The 24,316-nt window shown below is 39.5% G+C and overlaps 2 protein-coding genes across 2 annotated transcripts; one reads left to right on the forward strand and one right to left on the reverse strand.

Annotated features, from left to right (window-relative positions):
* Positions 1 to 2,134: 2,134 nt before the first annotated feature.
* Positions 2,135 to 5,906, forward strand: pmch (pro-melanin-concentrating hormone). The gene is made up of 3 exons (XM_031746306.2): positions 2,135 to 2,401; positions 5,518 to 5,659; positions 5,769 to 5,906. The coding sequence occupies exons 1-3, from the start codon at positions 2,171 to 2,173 to the stop codon at positions 5,816 to 5,818; spliced, it is 423 nt and encodes a 140-aa protein (XP_031602166.1). The 5' UTR covers positions 2,135 to 2,170; the 3' UTR covers positions 5,819 to 5,906.
* Positions 5,894 to 24,304, reverse strand: LOC116325426 (PARP1 binding protein). The gene is made up of 11 exons (XM_031746303.2): positions 24,230 to 24,304; positions 22,635 to 22,790; positions 19,274 to 19,510; positions 19,047 to 19,151; positions 16,407 to 16,577; positions 16,134 to 16,288; positions 13,509 to 13,692; positions 13,176 to 13,357; positions 11,969 to 12,050; positions 7,801 to 7,987; positions 5,894 to 7,230 (listed from the first exon to the last, which is right to left on the reverse strand). Exons 2-11 carry the CDS (start codon positions 22,782 to 22,784, stop codon positions 6,911 to 6,913), a joined length of 1,773 nt encoding a protein of 590 aa, XP_031602163.1. The 5' UTR covers positions 22,785 to 22,790; positions 24,230 to 24,304; the 3' UTR covers positions 5,894 to 6,910.
* Positions 24,305 to 24,316: the final 12 nt, after the last annotated feature.

Consider the following 24,316-nt stretch of genomic DNA (forward strand, 5'->3'; position numbering starts at 1 on the left):
AACAAAATTAGTCGAGGCACTGTTTTGAGCTTGTAACTGATTATTTGGATTAGAGTGAGTTTTTACTTAAAGAGTCCAAAGTGAGAACAACAGGGTGGAACGACTGGAGGATGGACAGGCAGGTGGGTTTGAGAGGTGAGTACTTAACTAAGACTTTCCAAATGAGCCAGATCAGCATGATAGAAAGAGGTAAGTGATACAGGCAGAAAGTGAACTCTTCAGCTTTTCAGGGGCAACTACGGAACAAGAGATCAAAGACGTTAGCACAGGGGGGAACTTTGGAAATTACAGGAGCCATAGAGAAGCCTGAATACTGCTCTACTATTGTCAAAAATATGGCAGAGATCGAATGTTTTAGTTGGTCTTTAAGTTCAGATAGGAGATGAGGAACAGGTCAAGGAATGGGCACGAACAGGAGACTCCATCTACAGGTCAAACCCATCCCTTACCTAAAGAGCTATGTCAGTAAAAAGCATGGGAAAAATCCCCTGAACAGTACAGGACCATGACAACATTTTCAAACCACAGCCTACTTTAACTATTTTAACTTTCTCTGATTTGTGTGAACATCAAAACCTTCTGAACACCATATTTCATACCACAACCACCATTTTTTGTTGGACCAAGGTTAAGGTCTTTGTTCGCAGGGGTGCTTCACATCTGTAATTTTGGTTTGCATCAACTGGAAACCTTGAAGGCAACAAGTAAACAATAAGGTGTGAAAGGACCCCAAGAGTCACTTCTACAGAGAGCTGTTTGCATGCTTGCTCTGTCAAATGTCACCAAAATCAGAAGAATCAGTTTTCCAGAAGCCACATGCCTGCACAAGATTACATGGAAACCCAGCAAATAGTTCTTGAGGTACTTGCAATCTTGATTTAAGAGGTGTACTCCCGATTCCCAGAACTACTGGAAAAGCATTGATTAAAAAACCGAAGTCTTCAAGCAAAACAATCAGATTGGGTTGTTTTTTTTTAATATAGCTTCAAAACAACCAATATAAACATTCTTTAAACAACAAAGAGAATTGCTTTCACTTGGCTGGTGATATAGAGGCAGCAGAAGAAGAATGCTAACCCTAACCCAGGTTAACCAGGAGGCTTGAGCGCAACCTCTTTAAGATAAGCTTTCACTTGCCATTTACTTGCACTTTTTTGGTTAGATTAAGGAACATAAACTATGTGGTTAGCAAGTAGGAAGGATCGTGGTTTGCCTAAAAATGTTCTCCTATTACATTGTAAGATAAAATGACCAACCTGGCTCAAAACCATGTAAAAGTGACCACATCAGAACACACTGTACTCGCACCAGCTAACGAGGCCACAAGAACATAACTTTAAATAAAACTTGTAATAAGAGCTTGGACAAGCAACCTGTGGGTTTAGTCTCCTTATAAATAAGATGAACCCCTCCTCCAGGCTCCAGAATTTACAAAAGAGATATATTGTTAAATTTGTGACTTTTAGATAAGCTGACATGACTTTTGTTTTCATCAAACAGAATATGCTAGCCATTTCAGCCCATTTTCCGTCACTGAGCCAAGTTCCACTAACAGACTGCTCTTCTATTCAAAGTCTTGGCAAGAAGGTATAATAGTGATTGGTGATACCAGACAAATAATCTAAGTAGGTGCCTTTTTACCTGAGTCTGGAGGCGACAGCACCTTGGTGATGGGGATCCTGTTAAGTCACTGATACCTCTGAAAGACTCCCTGTGTGAGTTGTCTTTCTTACTGCAGCAAGTCTCCATCTTATCACCTGCTGGGTTAATTTCAACATGCGGATTTTGAAAGGACAGATTTGAATCAGTTCCTGCCCTTTGACCCTCTATGAGCCTTCTTTCCCCGAGTTCTTTAATGTGGTTAAAATTATAGCACACCATGTTTCCCCATCTTTAATAACCTTAATTCATCAAATCTTTAAATGTACTAAATGAAGTTTGTCACCTTTTGCTTCCCTATTAATGGACTTATACCACATCTCCTGTGACCTTTGATCTTATACGTTGATGTGTCCCTGTTGGAGACATGATGATGATTTTGTACATTAAACAAGCTGGCAGCAAAATGCTCTCTCCCTCAATATATAAAGCAGCTTAAAGTCCAATCATACCAGTTGTTAAGGCAAGGCTCAACTGGCGAAAGTCTTAAGAAATAAACATTGTAGATACCATGATCTCTGTCTACTCTGTCTTCTTAACTCTGCTGCTTTTCACTGAGCTGAGCAGCCACTCAGTCACCGTAGCCATGCCTGCAACTAATGCAGAGGGTGGTATAACAGAAGAAGACGGCCTGGGTTTGATACTGGGTGACGAGTCGATCTCTGAGCCCGCTGTGATCCCGCCGGTGTTCAGGCGGCGCCGAATCAGGGATGAAGATGGGAACCCAACAATCATCATCTCGGTAAGTGTTGCAACTGTCATCATGCATCAACGTTATTCCTTTTTGTTGTGACTTTTTAGCCTTTATTGTTATCGCACAGTGGAAACAAGATCTTCCATTTCTTTTCTTTTTCCCCTGAACCCCAAATGGTGTGGGCAGATGGCTGCCCCTCCCAGAACCTGGTTCTGCTGGATTTTTCTTCCTGTATGAAAAGAGTGTTTTTCCTTCTCACTGTTGTCAACTGCTTGGCCTCAAAGGCATTTGTTTGATTGTATTATTGTAGGGGTCTATGCCTTTCAATATAAAGTATATAATGCCTTGAAGGGATTTTGCGCTATATAAACAAAATTGATTTAAACTGAAGAAAGAACATTTTTCTTACAGTAATATATTTGAATTGTACTCAATATACAATATATACGACAATTTTTACTACGTTGATCCTGATAATAATCAGGTGTCAATCATTATGGTTATGTTATAAAGGATTCTGAATTGGTTGAAGCTCCAGTAACTCTTATTAAGAAGTATTAAAGTAGTTCTTCGTAGTCCATGCGCCTTTGAAGTAGGTGAAGTTATCCCAGAAACCTCTGTGTCAAACTAATTTTACAGCGTGGGCCAAATACAGTCCAGTTTGATCTGAAGTGGGGGAGACCAGTGAAATTTCATATAGTTTTAACTACATGTTTAATCCCCGAGATACCTTAATATAAGGAAAAGACGTGCAATTTCAACTGCACGTCTTAGTTTTTCCACATGGAAAATAAAAGCTGTTGTGGCAGCCTGACTCTTTGTGCTTGTATTGTAAGAAATAAATGTGTAAAATTACAGCAAAAGTTCTGGTAGCTAAAATTCCCAGTCTGTTCTGTAATTATAAAAGAGAAAGCGTTCGTTAATTCTTGTAAAAAATATCCTGAAATTTCTATATTGGATTATGAAAAAAGTGAAACTTTTATCTCATTTAACTGTGTAGGTAATTGTCAAGTACTTTGATGTAGAATAAATGCCTGTACAGGCGGCCCTGTTGAGTAAGAAATGCTTTAAAGCTTAAAATTATATATATATATATATATATATATATATATATATATATATATATATATATATATATATATATATATATATATACATATTAATATATAAAAATTAATATTCTTCTTATGCCCTCATTCACTTTTTCCAAAGTTGTCCAGTGGGCCGGATTACAGTTGCCAGGCCACTTCATATGTTTGACACCCCTGCTTCTACACTGTTCCCATGAAGGATTCTAACTTTCCCAAAAGTCCCCACAAAACAAAGGAGCTTGTAACAAAAACACATTCCTCCTGAAATGTAATTACTAATATTGCAAAATCAGTGTTGGTCTATGTTAATCTGAGACAGTATTTCTGAGTGAATCTATGGACAAGAGCCTGATATATGCTGATTTTTGGTTTGGAAATAATGAATTGATATTTTTTTCTCTTTGTAAGGTGACCTTGGGTATTAGAAAGGCACCCTCAAATAAAATGTATCATCATTATTATCATTATTATTATTATGTATAGTTCATTTTTATTCTTGAACTTGACTAGAGTTGCTCACAGTTCAAAATACTGCTTAAAAAGCCGTGCACGTGAGGCTATATCCACACAAGGGAATATCTCCTTTGAAATAAAAATGAAAAATATTACCTTAAGGTCTGTCAAGAGTATGGCAAAGCAAGAGGTAGGCATATAACCCTAACCGTGAAGAAAAGTTGGCCAGTCAAAAGTCAACAAACAATAATGCACTGCACAGTCTGACATTAGAAAAGGAGGTAAAGTTCCACACTATTGATGTTGCAAGAAAAAAAATCTAAATTTTGGTTGTTGATAAAAGGCCAAAATACCCATGTACATACCCTGAAATAATCCATTACAGCCCTTTTCCCCAACTGTTTAAGCCATCTTTCTTCTGATTGGCTGCCCCTCATTTTTATTTTATTTTATTTTTTACAAACACCCACAGAAAATATGGAAAAAAACAATTAAAGGTCCACTTTTAACAATACTAAAAGGCTATTTAACCAAAGACCAACCCTGCTCCGAATCCCCACATAAACATAGTCTTACACTCTCCTGAACGGGGATGTCAAACTCCTTTGACATTGTGGGCCACATACCGAGCCCACTCTGATATCAAGTAGAGCGGACCTGTGAAATTATGTGCTAAACTGTGTAAAATTACAAAAAAAAGTTATGGAAGTTCATTGCAGAGACTATCCTGTAATTAGAAAATATAACGTTTTCATTCATTCACAGTGGGCTGGATATATTCTGGCGCCCAGGCCTCATGTTTGACACCCCTAGGGTAAGCACTTTAATTAGAGCTTAAAGAAAATTATAGCCAGCAATTTTGATTCTTTTTTGGATCAAATTAACTTAACAGCAAACTATCCACTCTCATTCAGCCTAACACTGTTCTGCCAGTGACGGTCATGCCTCATAAATCTTCATTGTATGAGATTTCTTTTCATAAACAACCTCGGCTAACCATAGTTCAACAACAAAGAGCACATTATCTCCATCCTGTGACTGAATACTTGACCCCTTTCAACTGGCCACCGTCCTCGCTTCTACTGTTAAGTCAATACTTCACATACATCTATAAAAATATTTTACGGCAACGCTGGAAAACTGGGAAATACTATTAAGCGAAAAGGTCAAATGATCACAAGCCTATAAAGATTTATTGGACTCTCAGTGGGAAGAATGATGATATATCAGTGTTTCCCCCAAATGTTTGGCTGCGATGTGTAAAAGGTTTATCTGCAGACTGTGTCTTGTGTGTTATGAACAGGGTGGTTATCTCTGTGGTAATGGGAAACAGGCAGCCATGATGGAGACAAAGACATGTGGGCCAACTGGAGCTGTGGAAGAAAACGGGCCACTGTGATATAGTAAAAAATGAGGGAACACATTTCTTCCATTTGGGGTTCTTGTGGCTTGGATCAGCTGGTAAAAGCAGATCCAACACCTGTACTACAAGTAAAAAGGATAATCTTTAAAAGCTGTTCCTGCAACTTGACCATCCAGAGTTCACATCCTACAGTACGGGAATGTGTGTGTGGGCTCCGGGTGTCACATGTAATCACTGATCAATATGATTTTGTTCAGGATGCAAGGCTGAAAGGGCACAGTGTTCGAGGGCTGAACCCGGCCTTCACTCGGAGCCTTCCTCTACTCGCAGATCGAAGCCTGAGCTACACTCCTGCCGAGTACAGCGTGAAGATAGATCGCAGAGATACCGACCTTGACAGTAAGCATATGGAAAACCAATATTTCTTGGAAAATAAACTTTTTTCTTTCTTTTTTTTAAATGCCATATAAACTCAATTGCTCTATGTGGTTTCCTTTCCTAACCCTAGTGCTGCGATGTATGATTGGAAGAGTTTACCGGCCCTGCTGGGAAGCATGAGCGACGTCAATGAATGTTTCCTCCTGTGTGGTATAAGAAGATTCATTTACTTGTAGGAAATAAAGCAGACAAACATGGAAGACAAAATAAAAGTTTATTAACAATTGCAAGCTGTGTGTTTAAAGAGTGGATGTAAATGGTGGAATCTTGAAAATAATTGAAAGGTAAAATTTACATACTAGTCGTGATGATATACATTTTATTTCCACGAAGGCGTTATTAGACTAATTTTAAAATTGATTAGTGATAAAGTGCAATGACCAGCTACCCAATTGATCAGTTCAGATAGCTACCACACATTTGACTAAATGCCACGCTAAATAACCAACTAGCCTTGAAACAAAGAAAACTTAAATGACTTATAGTTTTATGAAGATTTTTTGCTTTTCCCCCAACAATGTTGGAGATTTTAGTGTCTAAGTAATATTATTTATACATTTGACATTTTGAGAAAGAGTTAAATAACACTGTTGCGCACACTTCATGTGAAGCCTCAGTGTAGCTTAGCATAAAAATGAAACATAAAAAATGGCTATTTGGCTTTGCTTTAAATATGTAACTCTTAACAGCAATCATGAAGTCACTAATGATCACGTGATATTTTACCTTTGTGTTTCAATGTGTACAAAAGCTGATCTGAAAGTTAAACCTAATGTTATTGCTAACAAATGGCTAGTCATTAGCTTAGTCAGCAATTAGCTTAGTCAGTATAACAAAAGCAAAAAATAAAACCACCAAACAAACAAACGGGAGACAGTGCCAATTTGCTGTTGATAAAAAATATTTTTAGCAGAACTTACGAAGTCACCAATGATACTTCTTGGCTGTTTGGCGAGTACAAATTCTGTTTGAATCCACATATGAACCTTTTGCTAGAAAATGCTAACTAGGTAACACTTAGTAGCCGCCAAGCAACTAGCTACATGTATATTTATATATATATTTTTTAAATACTCGAGGTTAAACAAGATGACAAATGATTCTAAATGGCAGCCCAAGCTGGAGTATACTCGTAGTACACAAGCTTCAGCTGCTTCATATAAATATCTGATAGAAAAGTCCTTATTGTGTCATCGTTAGTGCAAACACTGGTTAGACTCTGAAGAAACTGGTTAGCTTCCCTTGTCCAGCTATGAGCTTCTTCTTACTCAAGGCCTTGCTGGCATTTTTGCCAGGCATTTTGACTGATGTGCGAGTTGGCTGTTTCTTCTCCGGAGGCTCATTTTCAGATCCACCATGTTGGTCAATATCCAGCTGCTTTCTCTTGTTACCCCTGCTTTGCATCTGAAAGCCAGTTCTCTTTCCATTAACCAGGCTTGCACCTTGTTTTGGGGCATTTCCACTTCTTTGCTCGAGAGCAGCCCCCCGCTGTATCTCACCCCGTGCCTTATTTGTACATTCAGAGGACTTGGCTGCAAAGGTAAAAGAAAAACAAAACTGAAATAAATAATTAAAAAGCAAAAGTAAGTGTGACAAGTTGGTAGGGGGGAGAAAGGGAAAAATGTTGTGACGAAATTGCTTACGTTAGCTGCTAGTTGAAGCAGGCTGTGTGTTTATTCTCTGAACCTGAATTTCAACATTTGTCATGTTAACCTGATGGAGCAGAGCCTGAATTCCCACGGAACAAAAAGCAGAAGGGGGAAATGGGCAAAAAGTCTGTACAAGAGTGTGTGTGTGTGTTTTGTTTTTTTTTACGACAGATGTGGGGGTGAGGAGGTTTTATAGAATGGGAATTAATTTAACAGCAAGTTGTAAGTACCAGTCCCACAACTGGGACTGGGAAGGCTCCAAGGCCGGAGTTGAGAAGGTGAGCCTGGGCCTCGGTCCAGCTGTGTGCCGTCAGAGGAAACAGAAGTCCGTTCCAGCAGATAAAATGCAGCACGTCTTGTTCTGACATTTGACATGTTGTTGAGTACAAAAAAATAAAAGATGGTGGTGGGGTAGGGGGTGTAGCTTGTAAAGAAAATAACATGAACTTTTACCTTTTGTTGAGTCTTCCACATCAGAGCTGCACCCATCATCCACAGATGTGGTGGTTTTGGCTTTGGGTGCTGGGTGCACGCAAGTAGGAACCTGGCTAGTGCTCGGGAAGTCCAGCACACGGTTGAGAGGGAGCTCTTCGTCATTGTAAGTGCAGGCGAACTGGGATCGGATGACTCTTTCTCGGACCTGGAATAAATGCAAAACAACTTAAATCCAGCTGATATGGCGACTGGTGATCAGTATCAGCAACTCAGGGCAGGTGGCCGAGATTTTTCTGGCCCTTTCTTTTGGCGTTTTGAAACAAAGACCCCTTCAAGTACTTTTCCACTCTTGCTCAGCGAGTTTCAGCAGCTGGATCTGCTAATTAGCACTGAAGTACACAAACTACTTCTTTCTTTCCTTGCTCTGATATTGTAATCAAATGTATTATAGTCCAAACCTAAAAGGGAACATGCATATCTGCACTAAAATTCGTGGAAATCCAACCAACGGCAGTCAAGACATTTCACAGAAAGCACAACTTCTGTGGTGTTAAATCAGAAGAATTTTTGGCACATCTCAAAGAGGTTTTCTCTGGAGCTAAAGGAAAATTACCAGCACTGCAATAAAGTTTTATTTTTTTAAACCACTTTTGTTGAGTGGGGTTTCATGTACTCAAGTGTAATAGACTTTTCTTTTTATCATCAAGAAAATGCGTCAATTTCTGTCAAATAAGGTACCACAAAACAGTCATGCTTACGTCTGCAGTAGCCCCCAAAAACGTGACTCAGAGCCAGAAAAAACACAATGTGTGAAAAGTAAGGGGATCACTAAAGTCATTAGCATCAATTACCATTATTAGGTCATTGTAATCCATCCAATAGTCGCTCAGATCTTTCAATAACAAAAAAAGTAAAAGGGTATGGTTTTTAATTAGGGGATAAGATTCCTGGCTTTTAAAGCATGTTTTATGTTGGGGTTTTTTTTTTGAACAACTAAAAGTTTCATATATTGCTGAAATCCCAGAAATGAGAAAGATGAGATTTTCTTTACTAGCCACCTGATATACTGTGCATTGCTCCTATCAATTACCACATCCTTTAACAAAAAAAAAAAAAAAAAAAAGAGACAGAAAAGAAAAAAACTCATTTAAAAAAAATAAAAACAAAAAAAACCTAACAGCCAAGTTTCTATAACAAAGTGAATGATATTGAAGCCTACAATCCCAGCCCTGGGGCACACACAGATCCACAGCTTTTCATCCACTGTTTGATCTACGCCTGCTTGGGATTATCACAATCCAGGGATTTCACCGTTCAGGCCAATGGGCCACAGTAAGGAGAAGAAATGTGAGAGAGCAAAGCTTGGTGGGTCCGCGGAGCACAAAGGGATCAAAGCCTTTGTGCTTCTCAAAAGAACTACTTTAAAGAGGACCTAAAACAACAGAAACCCCAGCACCGAGGCACACTTCAGTAACAGAGCTACTGGTTGCATGCTAATAAAACCTAAAGAAGATGGAAGGGGATGGAAGAGCTGCACGGCCAAACTATGAACCACAGAGAACACCTAATCCAATTACAACAGGTGGGAGCCTGACATGGCACCTTGAGGTCACATAGCCCTCATTCCTCCGAACACAAATGTCCTGAAATAACCTACACGCACCGTCTGACCCGACACCTGACCGAGACATTCCTGATAGCATTTTCAAAAGCAGGTGCAAGCCATTTCTGCAGCTTTGTGTTCTGACATCTGCTTTTGTAGAAGTGAGAACAAAGCAGTAGCAGGTGCAGCGGCACCAGAGCTAGATATAAAATAAAATGCATATACAGCTAAAGGTGAATGCACCTCATTTGAACATCGTTACTTGTGTCACAGAGGAGCAGGAGTTTTTCAATGTTTTGATCATCTGTGGCGATGGTGGGAGGAAGAAAGAGGAGGAAAAGAAAAGAAAAAGACCTGGAAACAACCCAAAAGCAGAAACTAAATCTGTCCATCTCTGTGTGTGCCGGTTGACGTCAGTGCATGATGAAACCGCTGGAGAAGTCTAGGATAAAGTCATTTAGCAGACAACAGGAAACAATAACCTTTCAAGTTTCCCTTGCTAGTCGAGTTACGCGACTGATATGGCATCTTCAAAGTGAAATTGATGCAGAAAGCTTCCGCTCACCGAGTTCAGGAAGCGGTGAGCTGCCCAGGGACCATTACAGCGCACTCAAACAGGAAGGCAGCCAGATTGTGGGGAGCTAAAATGACATCTGGTAGCACAATCAAATAAAGGAGCTATTTCACAAAATGTGTCTAGCATACATCTTCTAAGAAGTGCTTCACACTTCATGTTTGCTTAAAGGATAATAGCTTGCAATCTAGAGCTGGGTGATGCAGCAGCACTACCCTAAAAATACCTTCTTACCACCGCAAGAAAAATAAAATGGCATTATATTCTGAGAAATAGGATTTGTGTCTTTTTTTTGTTGCTACAATCAATTTTCAATTTCAGAAAATAGATCAAATTGCTAAAATATGCTAAGTATTACATTTCACTCAGTGTTACTCATAACAACAGTCACACTCAATGTGCTTTATATTTTAAGGTAAAGACAATAATACAAACAAAACAGAAAACCCCCAACAATCTTGATTCCCTATGAGCAAGCACTTTGGCCACAGTGGGAAGGAAAAACTCCCTTTTAACAGGAAAAAACCTCAGGCAGAATCAGGCTCATGGAGGTGCAGCCCTCATTGAGGTCAGTTGTGGTGAGAGGAAGAAAGACAAACAACACACTAGAATTTAAAATGTAAAGTGTCTGAAATCCCCGCCAAAAAACTGATACTAGACTGAATCTCCAAAAGTGCAGATCTTGTAGGATGTTCTTTGACTGTAGTGGTCAGTATCTATGAAAACCAGCCCAAGGAAAGAACCAGGTTGAATAGGGCAGCCAAGGCTCAATGATGTACTTGAGGAGTGAAGGTTGGCTTGTGTGGTCCGACCCTCACAAGCTCTGGGCAATGTTGTAGTTGGAAACCTTGGGACTTGCCATCCATGTGGATGTTACTTTGATACGTACCACCTATCTAAGTATTGTTGCAGACCATGGACACCCTTTCATGGAAACAGTATTCCCTGAAGGCTGTGGCCTCTTTCAGCAGGATAATATGCCCCGCTGCAAAGCAGAAATGGTTCATGAATGGTTTGAGGAGCACAGCGAAGAGCTTGAGGTGTCAACTTGGTCTCCAAAGATCTCAATCCAGTTAAGCATGTGTGGGATGTGCTGGTCCAGCTGTCAATCCAACAAATCCAAACTTACAGGACTTAAAGGATTTGTAGTTAACAGCTAACGTACAACATCTTGCCAACCATGCTAGATACCACAGCACACCTTCAGGAGTCTAGTGGAGTCCATACCTTGACAGTTCAGGGCTGTTTTGGCAGCAAAAGGGGGGCCAACACAAATATAGGCAGGTGGTCATAATGTGATGCTTGTGTGACTGAAGCGAGTGATAAACCAGCTAAACGTTTAATGTAAACACTCAACATGTTGCATCCCGACCAATATGAGGGACATCTATTGATCAACATGTACAATGATATCACCTGAGAAATCTGCATAAAAGGTGGACTTGCAGGTCCGAAAAGTGAAGCCAACATGCGAGGGGCTCAAACCTGCATTCTTTTTGAAGGCCACCAGGGGGCGACTCGTATCGCCGTAAAAAGACTTCAGATGGAACATTTTGTGGGACAACTGCCCTTTGCCCAAGTCTCTGTAAACACTTCCTTTGTAAATTTATGGTCTCACTGACCTGTTTCAGTTTATACGGGATAGAAATTTTGTAAATTTTAGTGATGCTAGGTAGGTGCTAGAAAGGCGGATTTTCCAGGGTATGCGCATTGTGATTGGCAACTGTAAGAAAACAGGCACTGTTAACAGGTTAGTTACTGGTTTGAATGCCCCATACATAACTTTTTCAGCACGCTCGAACCAACACTAAGAGCTAAAACCCAGCTGTGCAAACGGGAAGAGTGGAAGTCAGTTAAGATGTGAGCTTCAGCTAAGCAAATAAATAATATAATACCAGGAAGAAATTACAGGATATAAAGACATTATTTTCAATGTTTGCACATCTGATTCAGTTTGGAGTGGTTCATGTTTTGGATTTGGGGCTCTTGGACGAAGGGGCCCATGTTACCTTGGGTTTGAGCAGGTCTAGTCGGCTCTGGACTCTGTTCCTTAGGGGTTCTGGAGAACATCCAGTAGACACTTCAGGGGATCTGAGGAGAGAGAGCCGCAGCAAGCAGCAAAGAAAAGTTTTCAATAAATTAGAAGAGCTACAAGGTTACATGGCCACAGTAACCAAGAAATCTGCCTGTTATTTCTTCAAACACCGTTCTCCCTTTAAAACTCTCACCATGTAAAGATGTTTTCACTAGCATTAGCCGTACAGTGTCACCCGCCCCTGTAGCCACAAACACAACCAGTGGCTGTATTATTTTTATTTCGAGCAGATAAATTGTTCCACTGTGATGTGGGAGGATTTTCCTCCATACGGTTTCAGAGGAAAGTTGCACAGATCCATGTTGGCCTATTTTATATTTCAGGGGGATTCCCAGTCTCGCTGAACCCTGTGGTAGTGAAAACAGTGTTTACTGGATTCAGACTCAGATTCAGAGTTTACTGCAACAAACTAATCACAAATGTAATTATTCTCTCCTTTGGCATTATTGTGTCACTGACAAAGAACTGAGGAAAAAGAACTCAAGTGATGGTATTGCTTTGGAAAGAAACTCACATATTTGGACTTTTGGGATCAATAACCCATACACAATATTATAAGAAGACCAGCAACATCTTTCAAGAACTTCCCCATCATATTAAGGCAGACAGTAAACTACAAGCTCATTTAACTCGAATGGATCCAACGAGGCTGTGCACACGATAAAGTTAGTTTAATAAATACAGATTAAGTAGTGATTTTGCTCTATTACAGTGTTATATAATGTAAGCGCTCTTTACTGTGTTTGCACATGGCACTGAAGGTATGGTATGAATGGTAACAGTCACTTCATGAAATTTAGGTACTGTGCTACTAGAAATCTAATATTTGGATAAAACTGTCAAATAATATTATTAAAAATTAAAACTAGATAAATTAATATTGTATTTTTGTTTCACTTCTTTAAAAGCAATTTTTTGGTTGACCTTAAAACCCACTATTAGTCAAGCTCCCCTAAATTTACTTCTATTATAACCTTTCTTCTAGAGGTCATCACATAATGCAGTAAGTCAGGCCTGCTTTAATTCTTAATTTTGCCAAATGTAGCCTTAATATTCATTTTAACCAACTAAAAATGCAGATATCAGATTTTGAGTGACCTGCAGAATTAACAGGAACCAACCTGAACAGCGTGAGGATGCAGGTCCCCTCTGCTCCACTGAGGACGGGCTGATCCTCGGACAGCAGGTCGGCCTTGTTTCGACACGGAGGAGTCAGGGCTTCTTCATCCAGCAGCGCCATCAGCACCTTCACAGTGTCACGACCTCCGTATGCTGTAGCGTGATTGACTGCATACGCTTTTGGCTGGGGGTGAAGACCAACATAACTACAGTCACAGCTTTGCCAGATGGTGAACAGACAGTGAAACATGAAGTGGGTTCAATGTATGGACTTGTGGCGAGAAGGAAAAGCCCAGAGTGGAGCCAGCTGGCTGAAAGCAGAGGTTATACATTACCCTTGCAGGACTTATCCCCGTCCCGCTTCTATTAGCAGACTGCTTCTGGATCTGGTGAAGCTGGCAGATCCTCTCCTTTAGCTCCTGTGCAGTCTCCTCAGCAGCAGCGTACACAGCATCTCCGCTGCTGCGACCCTTCACCAGCACCGCCCTGATGGTGGTCACCAGCCTGGCTCCACATACACTGGGAAGTCAACAAAGTGACAAGTGAACAAGAAATGCCGGGAGAGCTACAGGAAGAGAAGAAACGCTGAATAACTTTGGAAAGGAGTAGACTCTTTCTTATGCGGGACACACAGCGGTTTTCATCTGGATGGAGTAAACAGTCTTCAAGAGTTCAGCCAACAATTGCCAGCATGAATAACGCTCTCCCAGAAAAGCCGGGGCTTTAGTCTGAATGTCTTTAAAAGATATACTGCTTCTTCACTTTCAATTAATTGGACACTGAATTTCAGGGCTCAGAGTAATTGTTTCAGCATTAACATCCAGTAGAGCTTTATTTCACTGTAGCAGAGTTTTGCCAATGTTAACAGTTATAACAGTTACATGGTCACTGCACTCTGGTCCGATTTTCCTCTTTATGTCGCAGTTGTTGGGGGGGGGGTTGATCCGTCTTTGTCTCCACAGTATGTCCAAAAATCATAGCAACATATCACTTATGTAAGTTTCAAATAGTCAAGTGCACCAAAGTGTTTTGGTGGCGAGGCGGTGGTCCAAACCTGACCCGGCTCTGATGCGAGGGGGCGAGCGCGCCTCAGTAACAGAATCATTTGGGAAAACAGATGTTCGCTGAACAAGGGGCCCTGAACTCGCCACAGAAGGTGTTTGTATGAGGAAATACAGTACTCCACTGAGAGCGTAAAGGCACTGCCTGTTGAAAGACACACGTTGGCCGTGCTCATCAGCATCTCATCAGACGGGAGCTCTCAACGGCCCGCGTGAACTGAGAACCCTCAGAAGAGCAGCGAGAGTTGAACACGGCGCTGCACAAACATCATGTGTTGTTATGGCTCGAGCGAGTCCGCCGTTGCTACTGGGACTGCTTACAAAAGGCTCCTTCTGCAGTTTTAGCTCAAAGCTCACACGATTGAACTGCTAAATTATTTCTGATAGCCACTTCTGTTGTGGTGCCAGATGCTTTGACATCTAAAATAATCTGTAACAGTATGGAGAGTGATCTGTGGAGCTCCAGGTTTGATGATAGTTCATCAAAGTGAGCGAAGCAAACACACGGGGAACAAGTTATTTAACAAAGATGGGCTTTGATGTAGCAAAGATGAACATGCTTTAGCAATCCAAATGTTATCATGCTTAGATGGGAGTCATTACAGGGATTTTGGGAGGAAATAATAAGAAGCAGTGGGGGGACAGGTGGATTTTATGATCACAGGTGTGATTTCAGCGCACAGTCTGATCCGCCCTGCTACAAATATTCCCACCAGTCGTAGCAGTGCACTGCCAAATCCTTGAATTCACAAGAACTGAGTCAGCTCCTCCAGAAAGGAAGCGGGATTTAACCTGAACTGAAGTGGAGAAATTCAAAGAAAAATCCAATCCAATTATAAATCACAAGTTTCACTGTGCTTGACTTCAGCTGCCGCCAGGTGCTCAGCTTTTCTTGGAATCTCTGCATTCTCCTCATCAGCTTAGGATGACTCTGGATATGAAATACATGTGTGTGTACTATAAAAGCACAAGCTATTAAATACTGTAGAACAATTTGAAATTATTAGGTATTTATTTGAAACTGAAAACCTTTTCGGGGTTCCCTCAGGTCAATAAAAGTAAAGAAATCTTACTTATTTTGCATGATTCAAATATTTTTAGTCATGCTTAAACATCAACACAGTAACACACAACAGTATGTGTGTTACAGTAAACTAGGAAAAAAATGACTGATTATTTTACATGATTTTTAAGGTGTTCTAGAAATGATTACTTGAAAAAATAAATAAAAGAGCTTTTTGACATCAATCAAACATTTGTTGTTAATATGTTGTTTAAGAAGACTATTAATTAACAGCTACTTACATAAAAAATATACTATATATGAATGAATGACATGAAGTCATATAGCTAGCCTCACAATGTAACTAACATTAAACTAAGCAGATGCTTATGCTAAGCTTACAAGCTGTAAACATAAAGTGGGAAAAATAATTCATCTTGTGTCAAATGAAAACCAATGTGTGATAATTTATAGGTTAAGAGGCACTAAAAGCTATGTTATTCAGACTACAGTGTTTTGATAAAGCTAGAGTAGCGTGTTCTGTTGGTATTTAGATATTATGTGAAACTAAGCTAAGCTGCTAGCTATCAAAGAAAATTGAAAAAATAAAATTTCAATGTTAAAAAAAAAAAAATGATATGGTTGGGAAAAAAAAAGTATGAACAATTTTGTTTTTTCTGTTGTTGAAAATCTAAATGTTGCCTGATATATTTATAACTTCAATTTCAATTTGACTTTAATTCTTTAGAAAACAAAGAACTTCCAGTTCAGGTGATAGAGTGCATCTCAACTTCCCGACATTTACATTTAGTTCTGTCTCAACGGTGGAGGTGTATGTCAAACTAAGCAGCAAGACAGGGAGCAAGTGGAAGCCTGGATCAAACCGTTCTGTGTACCTTGGGTCGGGGATCTCCCCCAGTATTTCTTCCAGGTTGTCTACAAACTGGACAAAGTCAGACAGGCCTTTGACATGTTTTCTCAGTGGGTCAGATTCAGCTGGAGCATAGCCCTTCCCTCCAAGCTGGAGAGCCCTAACGAAAGACGTCACGGCCTGCAAAAAAAAAAAAAAAAAAAAAAAAAAAAAAAAAAGCATGAGAACGACCCAGATGTTGCACCAGAGAGGATTACTCTCATTTACTTGAGCACATAATGACTGGGGGTGTTCTTACCAAGAACAGAGAAGTGTTGCTGTTGTGTGCGGCATGCTTGATGTCTGTAAACGCCTGCCGTCCAAGAGTGCGACTGGGAACGTCGAGAATTAGCGCCAAGGCGATGTCGTTCTTGGTGTTTACAAGCAAATTCAGATAGGAGCAGAAAACACGTCTCACAGCCATTTTCACCTACAGACAAATAGAAAACACACAAGACCAAAGATTTTTACATTTTAATAAATGCCGTCAATGGTTCCCCATGATTATAAGGGAAACTAACAGACAGAAACTCTTAAATCTTTAACTGGGTAATGTGTTTGAGGTGCATTTTTGGCTGCATCCTCTCATAGATATGACATTCAAAGGCTAATGAACAGGTAACTTCACGGCATTATTACAAGTGCTTAACCTGCACTTTGGAAATTTTGGGTTTTGTTTACTTACATGTCACTAAACAAGAAAGAAGCGTAGAAATCAAAAACAACTTCATTTTTCAGAAAAGAAGGTAAACATGAGCAATGATTGTCCCATCTCCTTCTCCTTACCCCCAACCCGATTGCAGCAGATGGCTGCCAGTTTCTGCCAGAGGTTTTTTTCCTGTTAAAAGGGAGTTTTTCCTTCCCACTTTCACCAAGTGCCTGGTTATTGTAAGTAAATAACATTCTGCTGAGAGTCTATAAAGGTTAGTGCTCATGCACTTCACCCATTAGTGGCATTTGTCCATATGTACTGCCAGTGCTAAGCCTTCTTTAGCCGATTGATACTTGAATAACATCTTGTGACTATCACAGCTGAGTGGAGCTGTTGTGTTGGCGGCTAATGGCGATCCTTTAAGGTTAGTAGTATAGTTAGTCGTTTGCCCTGTCTGGGGAAAAGAATGGGAGGGGGAAGTGAAGAGAAAGGAATGGCATATTAAACATTAAAGTGGGATTTGTACCTTTATGCCATAGGCATAAAATAACCCCAAACCCTTCAGAAACTCTGCTCTGAACTTGCACTGCAATCTGACTCATAGTGTAACTACACATTGTGTCAACCCTCCTCAAACAACTGATTAGCCAACTCAGTACCATCGTTTCCTCAAGTACATTTCCTGCAACTTCTACTTCAAATAGATTGGAAGTGTATGGGTCAACTTGAAGAGAGAAAAATCAGCGCATTCTAGTTATCTGGTAGCAGAATTGAAAAGCAACAGAGGTACAGTAGGAACAAATATGAATACCGTTTCATATTATATTCATATTTTTCTCAATTGGTCAGAAGGGAGGTGTCCTCCTTGGCCACTGTATTTAAATATGGTGGGGGAAGACAGTGGCAGCACAGTCCCGTTTGGTTCTTTTGCCATCAGAATTATTGTCTAAAGGCAAAGATATATTTATTCTTTCCTTTGAATTAAATAACCTCAAAGGTTACCGACTGCTGGTGCCAAGGAGACTGGAAACAGGCCCGATCAATAAGCCAGGCACCTAATAGATACAGTTAAACCTTCAGCTCCCTTGTTTCCCAATTAGTGACCATACCAGATAGATCCACATAGAGTTGTGTCTCCTCATTGTTTCAAACAGGGGGTGTTTTAGGTGTAAGGTGACTGTTAACCACTACATCATAGATGGCAGATAGGTATCATGTTTACAAATCTCTCCCCTGCCTTGATATTACAATAGTTTAAGAAAAAAGGCGAAAATTAACATTAAAAACTAAATCTGAAAAAAAACCTACCTGGAGGCAATATTTTATACTCAAAATGAAATAAAACAAAAACTTATATTAGTATCTCTGGTCTTAAAACAATCAAAAAAAACAAACGAACCATCCATCTGTTATATTGTACAGTGATAGATAGAAAATCCCAACAACCAGATGGTCTCCTATGAACATGATTTTGGCAACAACGAGGAGAAAGAACTCCCTTTCAACAGGAACAGACCACCTCCCATGACTAGTTTAGGGGTAAGGGGCTAGAGATATCACTGAAACAAAAATGTACGGATTTATTGGAGAGTTATCTGCTGTATTAGTTTGCTATTCTGCAGCCAAACAAAGCAGAGACTTCAGGAAGTTACTGGAACCAGACAGGAAAGCGGCAAATTATTTTTATTTCATTATTTATATTAAAACAGCAGATAATCTCTCCGTGTCTGTTTTTATTTCTGCTAAGCAAACCAGCAACAACATTTACTTTAGTAGAAACCTTTGGTCTGAAATGTCCAAACTGGAAAGTAGCTTTAGTTCCCGAGTAAAACAGCAGCTGGCATCGCTCCAGTAAAAAATTACATCAGCACAGCAAGCCTCCTCTCTAAAACCTCATAAATTTGCAAGGGGCAGAAGAGAGCAGCAAAGAGACTGTGTTACAGAAGCTCCTGTGTCGTGTTTTAAAACATCTGCCTGGTAATTGAATTCACATTGCACCCTTAAATCTGAGTGATGTGACATAGAGCTCCTGTCAATAAGAGCAGGATGGATTCCAGACAGAAATTACACTGAAGGCTGGGAAAGTAAAAGCATGGATTACTGCCTGCAGGAGAGAAGCATTTCATATTACTAAAACAGCAATATTCAAAGGCAGAAGGCAAAGTGGAAATAAAGGATTTCTTGTGGGAGTTTATGAAACAACTTGCACCTTACATTGAAGCAGAAAAAAAACACAGTTGGGCCTACCTGTGAGCTGCAGGATCTGCCTTTACCAGATGGGGTTGATGGGACTGAGGAGACTGGCAACTCTGGGACTTCCACGTTGCCCGATAGGAACTCAAACAGCTGGATCTTGGCAAAAGAATTTACAAAAGCAGAGAGAGAGGGGATAAACTGATTGGCCTTATCTTCAACTCTGTAGCCAGTGTGATCATCCACAATCAACATCATCAGCCTGATTTCAACCAGCTCACCGGGCTCACAGGCTCCTCTGCATCAGAGTCCACCAGCCTCAGCTGTTCGTACATGAAGAGGAGATCAACCAGGTCGATGGTGTTGGAGCGTTTCAGGAACGACTCGTATGCCTCCACAATGAGATCATAGTTCTCCAGGCGTGCAGAGCTGGGGGGCGGCAGGTGAAGTTTGTCTAACAATAAGTGTTTCCAGGCCATCAGGACATCACTCAGAGCCACTTTGAACTCTCCGCCATGCTGTCACAGGAAGAGAGAAAGCAGCGAAAGCAGCATGTGCAATTACAAATGGCCTGGAAACAATCAGTTCAAAAGCAAAGAGACCTTCTGCAGCGGTCCAAAAATAAGCCATGAGTGGTCTCACCCGGAAACCTGCAGTAATGTCATCAGTTATAGACGTGATGACAGTCGGCCTGATGGTTCAATTGAACTATGCCGTGATGATGATGTGAAATGGGCTCACACAGCCTCGCTTTTACGACACCGGATAACAGACACACTGTATATTTTTCCTCTTTAATTCCATTTATTTTCCATTTTGCGAAAGAGGAAATTCATCAGTTGCTCGAAACCGCCGTTAGCCTCACCTTCAAAATTCAACTTTATCCTAAATGAGTCCAGAAACATTAACGTTAAAAAAATGAGTATCCTCAGAGCGACTGGTGAGAGTGAAGCGTGAAAGGCTGGGTTTATAACATGGTTGCTGTCACAGAATAGTGCGTTTCAATTCAGTTTTAATTATCCAATACCAACTCACAATAAATCAACTCAAAGCTCTTTATATTGGCAAGTGTCAGAAACGTCCAACAAGACGAGATTGCCCATAAGCAAGCATCTGTGACAGTGGGAAGGAAGAACTCCCTTTTAACAGGAAGAAAACTCCAGCTGAGCCAGGCTAAGACAGGGGCAGCCATCTGCCATGAATTGGGGAGGCAGAAGAAAATTAAGAACAAGAGAAGACAAAAGTTAATGCCATGCAGCAGAGTGCATCATGGGAAGTCCCCCACCAGCCTGAGCCTACACCAGCCTAACTAACAACTGATTCAGGTTCACCTGATGCAGCCATAACCATGCTTTACCAAATCATTGTCAAAAGTAAGAGTTTGAAGCCTGTTCTTAAAACAGAGCCCGTCTCCTGAACCCAAACTGGGAACTGGTTCTATAGTAGAGGAGCCTGAAAGCTGAAGGCTCTGCGTGAGATCCAGTCTGGAAGTACTAAATAAATGAACTAGTTTTTCAGCGTCACTCTGACACAGGATGTTTCTATTTTAACCAATATTGTGCAGATTAAAGAAAACAGTCCTACATATTTGTTTAATATGTGCAGCGAAGGATATATCCTGTTATAAAATGGCTCCAAGATTTCTCAGAGTGTTACTGGATACCCTGACCCTTTTGTTAAATAAAGGACCTACAATGCAAATTATCAGTCGCAAGAGTGCAAGAAATATATACATATATATATATATATATACATATATATATATTTTCCATTAGACAAAGTTTGATAACTTCAGACAACCTTTGGCTATCAGAATTACTGCATTTCAGCTACTTTAACATATATTTACATATATTTAGAGATATATATATATATATATATATATATATACATATATATATATACATATATATATATATATATATATATATATATATATATATATATATATATATATATATATATATATATATATATATATATATATATATATATATATATATATATATATATATATATATATATATATATATATATATATATATATATATATATATATATATATATATATATATATATATATATATATATATATATATATATATATATATATATATATATATATATATATATATATATATATATATATAGACATATATTTTATACATATATAGCATAAAGGGACCAATATATATACAGAGGAATATATATATATATATATATATATACATATATATATATATATATATATACATATACATATATATATATACATATATAAAGCTGATCAGCCACAGCATGAAATTATGGGAAAGTATAGTGGAAGCTCGATTAAGAATGGAGGTGATGATTTGCTAGTGGCAGTAGGGTCTCGTGCCAGGAAAGAGCACTTTGAAAGTCAGACGTAGACACACTGAGACTTGGATTTAGTCAAAGCATGTGGCAAGGGAGGAGGTGAGTTACTGCATGAGGAACTCAGGAGTGGCAAATGGCACACACGAGGGCAATGACGTGGGATAGGTGGTTTCAAAGTGGAGGTGAGACTGCATCAAGGGTCATCTGTGTGACCTGTCCTTTATAGATATGAATCAGATCAGTAAAAGTCTTTTAAAGTGTATGAATAAATGAATCAAGTCCAGAACTGTATTACTTAAAACTGAGTAACTTTGAGGTGGTGTTGCAACATTTTAATAAACCTATTTTAAACTGCATTTTACATCTAATCTTTTTTTGTAGTTTATGTGTATTCGTTGTGGTCTAACAACAACAAAGCTGTGGAAGAAATCAAGATACACGTCGTGTATTATTTGTGCAAAAATGATGCAATCATGAAAAAAGCCCATCAGCTACGCAGTCTGAAAACCTTTCGACTAGTACTTTGGGTCAAAACGTGACTTTTGTGGCTTGTGAAAATAAGGAGCAGGCTGATGGGAGATCTCATCTAGAGAAGAGGCAAATCAGTAAGACAGTAAGTGCATGCAGGTGAAAGAAAAAGGAGCACAGCAGAGAACGAGTTGGTGAAGATGAATTTGAATATTTGTGGTCAACTGTTCAAAGAAGCAGCAGGGTGGAGGAGATGGAGGAGATGGATGAGAATATAAGGAGAAGGGTTAGAAGATGTCATGTGGCTTACAGACAGTCACTCAGCTGGATGCAGTCGAGTTAAAGATGCTACGATTGTGATTGAGTGGGACTGTTAGGGAAGAGTGCAGAAAGGTGGGTTATTTAAGATCTCCATGTTTTTAATCATTATCCAACACCAGCCTCTTATGTTGCTCACAAAAATACACAAATCAATAAATAATAAGCACATAAAAATAAAGCTACTATTTGTGGTAGAGTGTAGAGGATGAATTCAGAAGTATGACAGCCTGAGGAGATAAACTGCTCTGACGCCTGGAAGTTCGGCAGCTGATACTTCTGTATCACTCGCCAGATGGCAGCCTGGCTTACAGGCTGTGCCTGGTGTTGTCTTTTCATATCCTTTGAGCTCTGCGCAAATTAGAGGAGGATGCTAAAGATGGAGCTGGCAGGCAGGGGGGGAAACTGGAAGGCCACAGATGAGGTTTATGGAGGTGGTGAGAGAGGACAGATACAAATAGAAATCCATAATCTGTGGTATTTTCAGGGTGTTAGGGTTACCTTTTTATTCACTTCTGCCATGGCCACCTGCAGCACCATAAGCATGCCATCCGCTCCATGAATGGTGGTCCTCTCAGACTGTAAGACCCGGTGACACTCCCTCCTGAAGGTTTTCACCATCAGCTTGAGTCGCTCTCCTAAACCCTCCATTATTCCCTTAAACAAAAGCAACAAAAAAATATCAATATCAATTTTAATTCTATAGCACATTTAAATGCAACAAAATTAACCAATGTGCTTCACAATTAGATAAGAACAAGAGAAAACAATAAAAAAACAATAGAGCTAAATAAGATGAGGCAATGACAATGTATTAACATAAAAACCAAACAAAAACAAAACAAGCCTGATGTTACTCCAACTTAACTTGATTTAAAAGCCAACGTAAAAGAAAAAGTGTGTTTTAAGACGTGATTTGAAAGACTGTAGACTCTGAAGTACGAATATCGTCTGGCAAGTGATGTGAGGGGACGTGATCATACATTCTAACACCTGTTAAAAGACATGCAGCAGCATTTTGGACTAACTGCAAGCGATGGAGAGATGAGTGTTGACGACCCAAATAGAGAAAACTGCGGTAGTCCAGTTTAGAGGTGACGAAGGCATGAATACGTTTTTCTAGGTCTTTAGGAGGAACATGATGCTTCGCAATTTCACGTAAGTGATTAAAAACTGATTTCACAACTGTGGACACTTGCATCTCTAATTTAAAAGAGCCATCTAAAAACACGCCGAGATTTCTTACAGTGTGGGAATGATGACAAGCAAGAGGACCAAGGGTATCAGTTATCCAAAAGGGGCATGACTTCCAAAAACAATAACTTCAGTCTTATTTCCTTTTAGGGCGAGAAAATTAACCACTCTTTAACATCATGTAGGCAGTTAAGCAGAGGCTGAAGGGGGACAGAGACATCCATTTTCAAGGGGAAGTAAATTTGGATGTCATCAGTATAACAGTGAAAGGGAATGTGTATTTCCTGAAAATGGATCCCAAAGGTATCATGTATAAAAAAAAGCAGAGAGTTGGACCCAAAACAGACCCCAGTGGCACACCACAACAAATTGGGGGAGTATTTCTTAATAGCAACAGAAAAAGACCTCTCTGATAGGTATGATTTAAACCATGATAAAACTGTGCCTTTAAGACCAACGACATGTTCCAGTCTGATAAAAATAATGTTATGAATAACTGTGTCAAAGGCGGCAGTCAAATCTAAAAGAACTAAAACAACAGAACAACCTTAGTCAACAGAGCTTCATTGAAAAGGCGAGAAGGAAGAATATCTTGAGGGGAATTAGAAGGTCTTAAGTTATTGATTGCTTCCTTTAAGACAGGAAAAAGTCACTGGCAAAAAAAACCCCTCCTCAAAACCAATTTATATATATATAGGTCTTTAAATACAGAAAGACATACCTGGAATTAATTTAAAGACTTAATTTTCATACAGGGACTCAGTGGCATGTAACACCTTCGATAACTTATAAGTATTTCACTGCAAAAATGTGTCCACATTTTACATTTACAACTATATACATACATATAACACAGCGTTTATTCACTTTACATTAAAAAAGACTGATTAAACAACGCAAACCTCTTAAATTGCTGCAGTCTTCCAAGAGCACACAGCCACGACACAAAGCAGCTGTTTTGAAATTTTAAATTGCCGATGACGTTGTTG

This window comes from Oreochromis aureus, linkage group 17 (assembly GCF_013358895.1).
Source record: "Oreochromis aureus strain Israel breed Guangdong linkage group 17, ZZ_aureus, whole genome shotgun sequence".
NCBI lineage: Eukaryota > Metazoa > Chordata > Actinopteri > Cichliformes > Cichlidae > Oreochromis > Oreochromis aureus.

Excerpts from the sequence above, each read along its gene's own strand:
- pmch (XM_031746306.2), top strand. The coding sequence starts at position 2,171 with ATGATCTCTGTCTACTCTGTCTTCTTAACTCTGCTGCTTTTCACTGAG. Across the intron at positions 2,402-5,517 it reads ACCCAACAATCATCATCTCG|GATGCAAGGCTGAAAGGGCA; the intron begins GTAAGTGTTGCA and ends GATTTTGTTCAG. Across the intron at positions 5,660-5,768 it reads CAGAGATACCGACCTTGACA|TGCTGCGATGTATGATTGGA; the intron begins GTAAGCATATGG and ends TCCTAACCCTAG.
- LOC116325426 (XM_031746303.2), bottom strand. The coding sequence starts at position 22,784 with ATGGAGGGTTTAGGAGAGCGACTCAAGCTGATGGTGAAAACCTTCAGG. Across the intron at positions 19,511-22,634 it reads TGGCAGAAGTGAATAAAAAG|CATGGCGGAGAGTTCAAAGT; the intron begins GTAACCCTAACA and ends TTCCTGTGACAG. Across the intron at positions 19,152-19,273 it reads CAGAGGAGCCTGTGAGCCCG|ATCCAGCTGTTTGAGTTCCT; the intron begins GTGAGCTGGTTG and ends TCTTTTGCCAAG.